The sequence below is a fragment of the Ostrea edulis genome, chromosome 6, assembly GCF_947568905.1.
Source record: "Ostrea edulis chromosome 6, xbOstEdul1.1, whole genome shotgun sequence".
NCBI classification, from domain to species: Eukaryota; Metazoa; Mollusca; class Bivalvia; order Ostreida; family Ostreidae; genus Ostrea; species Ostrea edulis.
In genome coordinates, this window is record NC_079169.1 from 61,314,309 (window position 1) to 61,328,057 (window position 13,749).

General features: G+C 35.0%; 1 protein-coding gene across 1 annotated transcript; it reads left to right on the forward strand.

Moving 5' to 3' along the window:
- The first annotated feature begins 991 nt into the window (after positions 1 to 991).
- On the forward strand, positions 992 to 8,622 carry LOC125648211 (uncharacterized). The gene is made up of 5 exons (XM_048875173.2): positions 992 to 2,956; positions 3,164 to 3,271; positions 3,575 to 3,785; positions 6,340 to 6,485; positions 7,597 to 8,622. Exons 1-5 carry the CDS (start codon positions 2,888 to 2,890, stop codon positions 8,542 to 8,544), a joined length of 1,482 nt encoding a protein of 493 aa, XP_048731130.2. The 5' UTR covers positions 992 to 2,887; the 3' UTR covers positions 8,545 to 8,622.
- Positions 8,623 to 13,749: the final 5,127 nt, after the last annotated feature.

Here is a 13,749-nt window from a genome sequence, read left to right on the forward strand (position 1 = left end):
CCAGGGGTCCGTGTTTGCCCAGCTCTCTCTTTTGTATTGCTTATGGGAGTTATTAGATTGATTACTGTTCGCTATCTTTGCCTATCATACTACAAATGTTTTGATCATCTTAACTTGCTCTGCCCTTGAAATTACTCTCCGTCTACCTAATTACAATTTTAGAGTCGCTGAATCCACTTTTGGAAGCATAGTTCATACTCCTAAATGGGAACACTATTCAAATACTGATAAACATCTCTTTCCAGATAGATGATATTGATGTAAGTTGTGTTTCATACCAATTGTTAGACCGTTCTTTACACATTTTTTTAGGGGCCTCCGTGGCCGAGTGGTTAGAGCATCGCGCTCAAAATCACACGGCTTCTCACCTCTGGTTGGAGCGGGTTCGAATTCCGCTCGTGCCGGTAAGTGAGAAAGTTTCCCAGTTTACTTTCGGAAGGTCGGTGGTCTCTTCCCAAGTACATTGTATCTGGGTTCTCTCTTCCACCAATAAAAACTGGGCGCCACCAGATAACTGAAAAATTGTTGAGTGTGGCGGAAAACATCAATCAATCAATACAAATTTATTTTGATTACTCCATTTACCTGATCAAGATATAGGGCTCACGGCTGGTGTGACCAGTCGGCAGGGGATGCTTACTCCTCCTGATCCCACCTCTGGTATATCCAGGAGTCCGCGTTTGCTTACTCTCTATTTTGTATTGTTTAAAGGAGTTATGACATTGATCACTAATCGTTATCTTCACGCTTTTATTGATCACTGTTCCTTGTATGCCTTTATCGTTTGAGCTTGGGAAACAGAAAAATGACTTGTGGGGAAACTCTTGGAACGCTGATTTTCACTACAGATAACTCTGTTTACCTGATCGAGATAGAGGGCCCACGGCGGGTGTGATCAGTCGACAAGGGATGCTTACTCCTCCTGGGCACCTGATCCCACCTCTGGTGTGTCCAGTGTTTGCCCAACTCTCTATTTTGTATTCCTTATAGGAGTTATGAGATTGATCACTGTTCGTTATCTTCACCTTTAAAATTTGATACATGAAAAGAATTGTAAGAGGGGAAGTAATACTTTATCTAGCAAAATCCTGATCCCGTATGTTAATAAAGCTATAAACTTTACAAACGTGGTATTATAATCCTATTGTAGGCATTGCTCTACAAGTTATGATAAATAAAATTAGACATGTCTGTTGTAGAATGGCTGAAAATTCATGTCTGAACACGTGGGGGATTGGCGTGTAACAGGATGATGGCGTAATCTGTCAGTTGCAAAGGATCATCTCCTTTTTCTAACAAAGGCCAAGGAATATTGCTACACAGAGATAAGATGACAATGGAGAAGCGGAAGTAATGCTGGTTGTCGTAAATTTGAGTTGCTACATGTAGTTTGCCGTTTACATATATGTTCAGTACAATTATCCAAATATGATACAGAAATGGAAGACTCTGGTGTCTTTTATTCGGAGTTCATTGGGATATATCAAATCGACATATGAATGAAAATGTTAATGCATGGATAAAACGTCGTCGATATATCTAAATGTCGAACTGAAGGTCACAGCAAAATATTTTTTCTTCTCATATATGTTTTGAATAAATTCTACCTCATAAGAATACAAAAACAAGTCAGCTAATAAATGGGCATTCTAACAGACTGTTGGAAGACCTGATCACCAAAAACTAGGTAAATATTGTCAATGACGAACTCTGGCATCTTTTTTTTTAAATTTTTTTTTTTATTTCAGAGTACTTGTGCATAGAATCAGAGTGTTGTTTAACGAAGTAATTTTTGGACGACTAAGCACAATATATGAAAGTTTCCGTGTTCCGTCTATAACCTTGCATAACAATGGTTAGAGATTTAATTACCCCCAGAAGGCACAATCAAGATAGATAGATTGACAGTAACATACTAGTGGTCTCTGAGAAATAGTTACAATGAATATAGAACTGGGACAAAAAGTCAATTAATCCGTCATCACAGCTACACGTGTTATATATGTGAAATACCGGTATGAACAACAAAACTCTCAACTATTTAGTACATGCGTTCTGACCACACCAACTAACACGATACTCATACCTTTGGACAACCATGCTTCCTGCCTTTAATTTCATTTTCCTATACATGTTAATAATCGACTGTTGTTCTGGATATGTTAGAAACGCATATATGAGGGATAGCGAGCCCTTAACTTGTGTGAATAAGGTAAGTCTTCCTATTGCTGCAATATGATATGTATATTTCTTTCTAGAATTGGTGCTTCACACTAATTAATTTCAATGTTTTCAACGGTAGGAAGAAATATGAAATAGACGGAGAAGTGTTTTTATAATAAAATAAATACCATAGATTAGAAATGATATTTTTAACCAAACGTGAAATTCAGATTACACAAGAAAAGAAGACAAGACAGAGTTAGAAACTTTATCCTTTTCTTATTGATTTAATATAAAAAAAAAATCAATGAAAATAAATCAAATTTTGGGCAAATCAGTGAAGAAACATTGCTTTGAAAGGAAATCTTTAGAATCTGATTAGATTAGATTCAGAATCAAGCAATACAAATGAGAAGGTGATGACGACGAACAGCGATCATTCCCATAAGGAATGCAAAATTAAGAGTTGTGCAAACACGTCGTTAGGTGTTTGATTAGCTAATTTGTTGTTTCAAAATTTCATGATGTGGTAAAGACTGTTTCAAATATAATCATGCATAATATAATGAAACGATAAGAAAATGAAAGAAATAAAACCCGCATCATTGCGGATTATCACTTTTATGTTCGGACAAGGTGCAAGTTGTGATAGTTTTATGTGTTCATGTAACAGACGCATGGGTCATTGCAGGGTCTATATCTTTATTACTTTGACCATGGTTTTATGAGTGGCTGTCAGTGCTGTTTAACCGGTGATGAACAAATTGATATGATAGACGCAATTCAAAATAAGGTCAGACAATGTGAGATGCATATAAAACAAATCAATGGGTTTTTATTTTCTTGTTCAAAAAATTTCAACATTCAGTCTTAAACAGGGGGACGGAAATTTATAATTTTCTTTCAAATGATTTTGTTTTTAACATCTCAACATTTTCATGAAAATAGTACATGTGTATATACATAAGGATTTTTAATGACTATATTTTATCTCTTGCAGGAATTCATGCAAGGATATCCTAGAATAAAAGGTCCACGTTCTGTAAATGATCGCATCGCTATTGTTGGAGCTGGTCCGGCAGGACTACACATGGCATACGAGCTCAAGGTATGAAGACGTGGTATTTCCTTACATTTTAAAAGCATATTTGTACACAGTCATTGAAATATAGTTGAAACTGAGGTGTATCATTTTGGGTAGCAATAACGTGGTAGATTTTCTAACATTTTGATTTTTCTAAATTTTGCATTTCACAAATATATCATATGTATTGAAAACGAGCCCTCAGCAGCAAAACTGATGCATTAATATGTTTGAATAGCTGGAATAGGCATATAAAGTTACACACGTTGTCTCGCATGGAGGGTATGATTTTTAAATGTACTACATAGGTGTCTCTTCTTCTAACAGAGGCGTGGATTTAGAAACATTGTTATATTTGAAAGTCGAAATGAGGTAGGAGGGAAAACAACTTCGAGACTTTACAGAAATGTGTGGCATGACCTTGGAACTGTGGGTCTGACAGTCAGCTACGATATAACTTTGAGTTTGCTGGAAAAATTCAACGTAGGATTCGATGTCAGACCAGAAATCCCCAGTTCGACGTGGCTTAACAGACAAGGTAAACTTTTCCCTTTTAAACTTAACAAATAAAAGCTTACTAGTAGATTATTCCTGATTTTCAAGATAACTAAACCGTTGTTTAAAACAATATCATATCTACACAAAGGGCAAAGTTCCCAGAGATCTTGTTTTGGTAAAAAGATCTATGACTATGATTTATTTTTGGTTTTATAGTCTTTTTAACATCATGGCGTTGTCACAAAGTAACTCGTTTTAGCCATTTCGTCAAATTTTCAATTAAAATATTAACCCAAACACACTTTTCAAAATTTTACATGAAGCTCAACCTCCGATGCAATAACGATATTTGTATCATGATGGAGCGTGTATTGATATTTGATGTACTGCATTTACTTTTTTCGATCGAAGATTGTTATTCTTGTTAAAAACACTGAACCGCATTTTACCATAAAAGTCATAAACTTTGCAAATTGAAGGTGGCCTTATTCTATTTGTCTATAGTTTATATAAGTATGATAATTATGCATTTCATTAGTGGCCATTTACTTAAACTGGAAAATTAACAGGGTTATTCTTCATTAGCAAAGTGATAGTTTTTCTTTCTAAAAGCAAAACACATCTTCTGTCATTTCATTCTGATAAACTGTATGAAAGGTGAAGATAACGAACAGTGATCAATCTCATAACTTCTATAGGCAATACAAAATAAATAGTTGGGCAAACACGGACCCTGGACACACCAGAGGTGGGATCAGGTGTCTAGGACGAGTAAGCATCCCCTGTCGACCGGTCACACTCGCCGTGAGCCCTATATCCTGATCAGGTAAACGGACTTACAAGAAAGACAAAATCAGTGTGCCAAGAACGGCCTGACAATCGGTATGAAACATGTCAGACAGCATTTGACCCAATGATAAATTGTATTGACGAACTAGATCGTTATAACGACCATAGAATTTGGGAAATGCTGACTTCAATGGAGACTGTTGAAACCCCTGTACCATCAACATTGTTTGTCAGTAGCTTGCATCGATTTAAAAACTGACTATACGCAAAACAAGCTCTTGCGTATCGAATCAGTTGAGAGATATAAACACAATATGCAGGTGATAGTGGAATATTGCTACATAAATATGGGAAGTTGACGATGGAGAAGCTGAAATCATCCCGTTTGTCATATAGTTGAGTTGTCAGTTTGCCGTTAATGTCTACTTTCAGTGAAATATCTAAGTATGAAGCAGAATTGGACGACTCTGTGGTGTCTTTTATATCGAGCTCACAGGGATATATCGAATCGACATATGAATAAAATTTATTATTGTTAATAGACAAAACGTCGTCAATATATCTAGATGTCGAATTGAAGGCCACAGCAAGAGATGTTTTCTTCTCACGTAGAAGTATATTAATAAATTCTGCTTCATTTGAATATAGAAACAGGTCAGCTAACAAAGGGGCACAATTCGTGCTCATGGAAATTCCAACATACTGTTGGAAGACCTGATCACCAAAGACCACGAAAATATTGTCAATGAGGAACTGTAGCATATTTTTTATTTCAACTTCAGAATACTTGTGCGTGGAATCAGAGTGGTGTTTAACAAAGTGAGTTTTTAGATGACTGGTCACTAGATATGAATATTTCCGTTTTCAATTTTTGTTGAAGAAGCAACTGCCTATGATGTCAAAAAGTCTATTCTTTAATTTATTTTAATTTATTGTGAGGAATGATCGTGTGTAGTATTGAAAAGTCATAGGTTTTGATGTTATTGATTTGGGAAAAGTTTTGCAATTTCAAGTTTACTAAAAGGTCTTTAGAATTTTTTAGAATCCACATTTGATTACCACCACTTCGGGCATATGTAGTCGCACAGTAAGTTTGAAGTTTCTCCTTCACAGCTGTTAATATTTTCGTTAGGAGCAAAGATAGGGGCTTGGTAGAGCACTTACCAGTACTGGGTCCAGCAATGTATCATTGTTTGTAAGGGTTTTATGTAGTTTAGGAATCCAGTATAGGTAAGGTAACTGATATTCATTCGACCCATTGACTGGGATATTAAATGTGTGTAAAACCGAAGCATGATTTTGAAGAATTTCATCTTTTGGAGTATAAGTACGATTACCAAAAATGGAATTAATGCCAAATTCGTTTAAAATACAGTTGTAATAATGGGACTTACAAACAAAGACAATGTTGTTACTAGCTTTGTCAGCTGGAACCAAAACATATTCCTTATGAAACCTATCTAATTCTTTTATCACTTCTGGTTTACTAAACACAGAAGGATAGATGGTACGTACTTTTGTTTTAATATGTCTAATGCGGGATTTTGATATTCCTCTTATGCTTTTAACCCATTCTGACAATGCATCAAGTTTTTCTTTTTTATATTTAGCCCATCGTCTGACATAATCTTCGACAGAATTCATAATAGAGATGAAGTTCTGTCGCCAATTAAAAGACCGGGGTTCTCTGTATCATTCTTGTTCTGTGGACGAAAACGTTGACCGGAAGAGTTGACATGACCTGGATTTGGTCTTTTATCTTCATATATATATCATAATGTAACATGCATGTTTATGATTTTTAGAATTCAAGTCCAGCATTGAAGCCTTGCCAGTATCTATACCGAGGTTAGCAGAGGTATCTGAGCGGTACATTGCCTTACATAGATGTTTTTTCGGTACATATGATGGGGAACTAATGCCTCGACCATCTCCAGATATCTTGTATAGGGTAAATAAATATTTCCAGATATTCCGAATAGCTTGCAGAAAGATTCCCTGGTATTCCCTGGTGTTCTCTTTACAGTATTTGACATTGATATATCCTTAACAAAAAGATTAAATTTAGAATACTAACAGAGTAAGCACATAACACATGAAATGTTTTATATTATACAGGTTGATACTACATGTGTTGAAAACCATCTTCATTTTCAAAAAGAAATAGCCATATCCTTAATTTTATATTCTTTATAGGAGTAATGATATTGATCACTGTTCGTTATCTCCACCTTTATAGGAGTTATGATATCCATCACTTTCGTTATCGTCACCTTTATAGAAGTTATGATATTAATCACTAATCGTTATCTTCTCCTTTATAGCAGTTATGAGATTGACCATTGTTCGTTATCTTCACTTTTATAGAAGTTAATTATATTGATCATTGTTCGTTATCTTCACCGTTTAAAGGAGTTATGATATTGATGACTGTTATCGTCACCTTTATAGGAGTTATAAGATCAATCACTATTTGTTACCTTCAACCTTTATAGGAGTTATAAGATTTATCACTAATCCTTATCTTCTCCTTTATAGCAGTTATGAGATTGACCATAGTTTGTTATCTTCACCTTTTATAAGAGTTATGATATTCATCACTGTTCATTATCTTCACTTTTATAGGAGTTAATTATATTGATCACTGTTCGTTATCTTCACCTTTTAAAGGAGTTATGATATTGATGACTGTTATCGTCACCTTTATAGGAGTTATAAGATCAATCACTGTTTGTTATCTTCAACCTTTATAGGAGTTATGAGATTTATCACTGTTCGTTATCGCCACCTTGATAGGAGTTATGAGACTGACCGCTGTTTGTTATCTTTCCCTTTTCATTCTATATCTTAAAAACAATGCCGCATTGATACTGAAAGAATTTAAATAGATCTTTCTTCTCCAAAAAGAAGTAATCACCTGTATTTTACTCTTAATTTTATGTTGTTTAAAGGATTTAGGAGATTGATCACTGTGCGTTCTCTCAACTTTTTTCTGCAGTTAGCACTTATGGTTCGTTCAATGCTCACAGTACTTTGATTGAATGATTTATTCTCTCCCCTAGGTGCGAGGTACAGTTGACGAATTTCTAGTGAGATATAATCTTACAGAACTACAGCCACTGTTCTTTATCGTTTTCACTCTTAACGGATATGGTTACTTGAATGAGACATCAGCGCTATATGGATTAACATTTCTAACTCCGACAGTATTGAGATCCTTTTTTACACCGGAGAGAGGGGCGTTCCGTCTAAGTGGAGGATGGCAAAATCTCTGTCGTGAAATAGCAAGACAAACAAACGTCGAAATTCGATTAAATGTGAATATAAAACAAATTCACAGGAATAAAGGTATTCGACTCTTTTTCCAAGACAAATATTCACCGGCCTTACATATGGACAAATTCGATTTTCTCATTCTTTCTCCATCAATGAATTCATTATTTGACATCGTGGACTTTAATCAACATGAATTAGGAATATTTGGACACTTGAGACATTTATTTTTCTTGAAGACTATCGTTAATTCCATCAGTCCTGGCAGAAGGGCCTTTTCCCCGATCGAAATTTTTCCATATGACTTACAACGAGTGGAATATTCCATGTATCGAAAAATTAACCCACATCAGGCTGAAAATAATGTGACTGGTCTTGACTATCAGTTAGGACGACGAGAAAACACTGATAAAGATGGCAGCACGTACGAAACAAGTGTATATAATCAGTTTGGAAAATCAAATCCTTGGAGGAAAGATGTAAATGCTGATATTCAAAGAAAACTATTTCAACATCTACGAGATTTCAACAAAGTCAACCCCCAAATTGTCGAGCAGGTGAAGTGGGGGTACTACTTTCCAAATTTCCCTCCGGAAGCTATCACTGGGGGTGCATTGTGGGATGTTCTAGATATGCAAGGGATGTATAATACATGGTATATAGGATCATCTGTTTCGTTTGATGCAATAGAAAGTGTCTTTGAATATAATCAATTATTGTTGAAACAATTTTTCTGAATCAGAAATGCGTAAAACCATTGAGAATCTTGCCTGACTGTAGAACATTATGCCGAAAATAAAGCAGGATTTTGGTTTTGATCATCGTAGATTGTTGTAATTACGGAGAGGAATTGATTTTATGACACTGTATAAACCTTTCATTTAGAATTAATGCCCCAAACCCTTGTTTTTCATGATCATTCCTCACAATTCCTGTGCCCCAAACCCTTGTTTTTCATGATCATTCCTCACAATTCCTGTTTAGAATTAGAATTTGAAAGTAAGATTTTGACTACTATGGATTCTCCTTTGTATTGTACAGTAGACTGTATAAGTATACATTTTCTTTGAAAGCACTATCTGTACCAGAAGTTTCTCTCCCCATGCCTCTAACATATAGTATGATTACATTGAGTCAATATTGTTGCCTGATAATTCATCCGATAGTGGTCATATCAAGAAAAAGTTTGAAATTGAGTTTATATAATCAAATGCGTAAAACCATTGAGAATCTTGCCTGACTGTAGAACATTATGCCGAAAATAAAGCAGGATTTTGGTTTTGATCATTGTAGACTGTTGTAATTACGGAGAGGAAAAAAGTTAGGAACAGGTTTATATAACATGGACTTTGTAATCGTGCATGTACCCCCTCCCCCCACCCCCATTTCTAATATTTTAAAATAAGTTATCCATCGGCCAAACTGCATTTTTCAAAAGTAAATTTGAGATGTTTATAACACTAATTAACACAACTAATACATTTCCGAACTCCATCTAAGCTATTTTGAATATTAGAAATAGATAGGAAATATCGATTTTTCGAAATTTTTGAAATAGGTGTGATGAAGTTAAAAAAAAAAACATGTTAGTTTCAATAAACTGTTAGAAAATTAAAAACAAAATGCAGTTTGACCAATGGCTATTTTAGTTATTAATACCCACACCATGTAATTTAATGTTTAAAAAGGGGGTAACGCTATATACGTTTTGTTTATGTCCCGGTATACTCGCACTTACTCGCGAGACTTGTTCATTTTCTTACCAATGACGTACCAAGAGACATCAAAGCGCAATAACTGACGAGCTGGTAATAAGAAGTATTGTTAAGTTGTTGTTTTTATATTGATCAAGATAAAGAGTTCAGGATGTGAACAACCAACAGGGCATGCTCACTTCTCCAAGGCATCGGATCCCACTTTTGTTGTTTTCAAGGACTGTGTTTGACCTGCTCTCGATTTTGTATCCTTCGAGGATTATGAGATTGACTACTGCTCATTATATCTACATTTTCCATGATATTGGAAATAATGTGTACTTACTACCTAGAGCAGTAAACTGTCTCAGATTGAAATGATTACAAATATCTTCTAACCCAGAAATTCATACTAAAATTTGAATGCATTGTATCACCATGAGAAACTTAAACAATACAATTTGTCTAAATAACGTGTAACTGTAAATAGTCAATAACGTGTAACTGTAAATAGTCAAATAACGTGTAACTGTAAATAGTCGAATAACGTGTAACTGTAAATAGTCAATAACATGTAACTGTAAATAGTCAAATAATGTGTAACTGTAAATAGCCAAATAACGTGTAACTGTAAATAGTCAAATAACATGTAACTGTAAATAGTCGAATAACGTGTAACTGTAAATAGTCAAATAACATGTAACTGTAAATAGTCAAATAACGTGTAACTGTAAATAGTCAATAACGTGTAACTGTAAATAGTCAATAACGTGTAACTGTAAATAGTCAAATAACGTGTAACTGTAAATAGTCAATAACGTGTAACTGTAAATAGTCAATAACATGTAACTGTTAATAGTCAAATAACATGTAACTGTAAATAGTCAAATAACATGTAACTGTAAATAGTCAATAACGTGTAACTGTAAATAGTCAAATAACGTGTAACTGTAGATAGTCAATAACGTGTAACTGTAAATAGTCAAATAACGTGTAATTGTAAATAGTCAATAACGTGTAACTGTAAATAGTCAAATAACGTGTAACTGTAAATAGTCAAATAACGTGTAACTGTAAATAGTCAATAACGTGTAACTGTAAATAGTCAATAACATGTAACTGTTAATAGTCAAATAACATGTAACTGTGAATAGTCAAATAACATGTAACTGAAAATAGTCAATAACGTGTAACTGTAAATAGTCAAATAACGTGTAACTGTAGATAGTCAATAACGTGTAACTGTAAATAGTCAAATAACGTGGAACTGTAAATAGTCAATAACGTGTAACTGTAAATAGTCAAATAACGTGTAACTGTAAATAGTCAATAACATGTAACTGTAAATAGTCAAATAACGTGTAACTGTAAATAGTCAATAATGTGTAACTGTAAATAGTCAAATAACGTGTAACTGTAAATAATCAATAACGTGTAACTGTAAATAGTCAATAACGTGTAACTGTAAGTAGTCAATAACGTGTAACTGTAAGTAGTCAAATAACGTGTAACTGTAAATAGCCAAATATCATGTAAATATAAATAGCCAAATAACAACATGTAACTGTAAATAGTCAAATAACGTGTAACTGTAAGTAGTCAAATTTGTGATCAATTTGATACGTCCCATAAAGAATTCAACATTTAGAGTAGAAAACACACAGACCCCCGGGCATCAATCTTTCAACTTATTGGATACAGGAGAACATGTTCTGGGAACGCCAGAGGTGTGATCATTCCTAAGAGGAGTAAGCATTCCCTGTAATGACAGGTGACAATCGCCACGAGTCTTGTATTTTCATTAGTTAAATGAAACAAGAGGTACTGTGAGCAATGCTCACTAAGAATACCCCCCGCTTACCCCAATCTCCCAAAGGGTGTTGGTAATAGGTATAAACTACCTCTTTTCTGAGTGTAAAAAACAAATGGCATGACAAACCGAACCATATTGCTACTTCGATGTCCAGTGCGCGTGACCTTTGACCTTTTGACCCCAAAATCGATAGGGAACATCTTCATCCCATGGGTAGTCCATATGTATGATATGGTGACTGTAGGTGGAAAGGATAAGGCTTTAGAGCCCGGAAACCATATTGCTACTTCGATGTCCAGTGCGCGTGACCTTTGACCTTTTGACCCCAAAATCGATAGGGAACATCTTCATCCCATGGGTAGTCCATATATATGATATGGTGACTGTAGGTGGAAAGGATAATGCTTTAGAGCCCGGAAACCATTGTGTCTACAGACGGACGGACGGACGGACGGACAGACAGACAGACGGACAACCCGATTCCAGTATACCCCCTACAGCTTGTTGCGGGGGGTATAATAACCCTAGTCCAACCTAATGATTTTTAGAAACACATCAGACAATATATAAATAATATTTATTGATAAAGCGCCTTATATGACTATAAATAACCACTTTAAAGCGCTGCACATAATAAAAATGATACAGCAAGTTATAAAAATACCTGGTAGTAAAAGGAAATTACAATAGCATTAAGACAGATAATATCAAAACAATGCTAGCAAAACATCAATAATGTGAAGTAAAATTACTAAAATTTAAAATATGCTGTGCATTGAGAAAGTTCAACGCCGTACAATCAAATGATATAAAATGCAATAGTTGAAATAAATATACAAATATACACTTGAAGAAGTCGTGTTAAAATTAATGGTAAAGAAACCATAAAGATTTAACCACCAATAATACTCTAAAAAGATGTGTATTTTAAATGTTTTTTAAAAATGTTCAAATTCTGACAACGGCGGAGGGTATCAGGTAGAGAGTTCCAGAGTGTAGCTGCTGCCACATCCAAGAATATGCTTCCATATATGGAGGTTCGACATCTAGGTCTAACTAATGTCAGTGAATTTTCAGATCTTAGGGAACGATTTGGTTGGTAAACAGTGATAACCTCTTCCAAAGTATTCTGGTGCCATTTTATGAATCCCCTTATATGAGTAGAGGAGAATTTTGTATTGGATGCGCTTGTAAATAGGAAACCAATGTAAAGAAATCAGTACTGGAGTTATGTGATCACTTCTCTTGGTACGAGTGATGATTCGTGCTGCCATATTCTGTATCCACTGCAGTTTTGCCAGGTCGGTTGTGTTAATACCGGAAAGAAGAGCATTGGCCTATTCATGCCGAGATGTCACGAGGGCACATACTAAGGTCTTGCATGCATCTTCTGCGATGAGCGACCGTATTCGTCCGCTATTACGTAGTTGATTATAGCAAGCACGAGACATAGATGAAATCTGCTTTTGCATGCAAAGTGTTTTAAATATCAAACCATACACCTAGATTCTTCACAAACGGTGCTTCACTGATATTAGTGTCGGCAAATGGTACGATGGTGAGTCAGTTACTATGGTTTTCGGTGAAAAAACAATGAACTCTGTTTTGTCCTGATTTAATTTTAGCATGTTAGCGTACATCCACATCTTTATCTCGTCCATACAAGCCTCAAGGCGGCTAACGGTATTTTGCCAGTCATCTTTAGGTTTGAAGACTAGATAGGATTGTGTGTCATCTGCATAACAGTGATGTAGAACATTGTTTTTAGGATCGATTTCGCCAATAGGTTTGGAGAAAATGGCAAAGCATTCCGATCTATTGACAGGTTTTAATTTCAATTTATATATGACCATAGAATTTGGGAAATATTGATGTACGATGAATAAAAATGATTGACCTATTGCAATTGGTCAGCGTCGATCGCCGCCTGTCGTGCGTTATAACAATTGAACTTTTTAAACTTCATCTTGATACGTACCGTTAAAATTCTTTTCAAATTTTGTATGAAGTATCCTTGGGACAAGGGAGACATAATGGTAAATCCCAAGCTTCATGTACCCCTGGTGCCTTATGGCGGAGCAAAACCTGCCATAAATTGACCAATTTCAAACATATTCTCTACAACCGCACATGTGTAAGAAAACACTTTCTGGGGCATTTAAGTTTTAAAAACACATCTTGTAAATCAAAACCAAATTCTAAAGAACTTTTAGTAAACTTGAAATCGCAAAACTTTTCTCAAATCAACATCAAAACGTATGATTTTTAACACTTTACACGACCATTCCTCACGATAAATTAAAGACTAGACTTTTTGACATTTTAGACAGTTGCTTCTTCAATACAAATGGAAAACGCAAATATTCCAATCTAGTGATCAGTCATCCAAAAATTACTTTGTTAAACGCCACTCTGATTCCATGCAAAAGTACTCT

Excerpts from the sequence above, each read along its gene's own strand:
- LOC125648211 (XM_048875173.2), top strand. The coding sequence starts at position 2,888 with ATGAGTGGCTGTCAGTGCTGTTTAACCGGTGATGAACAAATTGATATG. Across the intron at positions 3,272-3,574 it reads ACATGGCATACGAGCTCAAG|AGGCGTGGATTTAGAAACAT; the intron begins GTATGAAGACGT and ends TTCTTCTAACAG. Across the intron at positions 6,486-7,596 it reads CTCCAGATATCTTGTATAGG|GTGCGAGGTACAGTTGACGA; the intron begins GTAAATAAATAT and ends TCTCTCCCCTAG.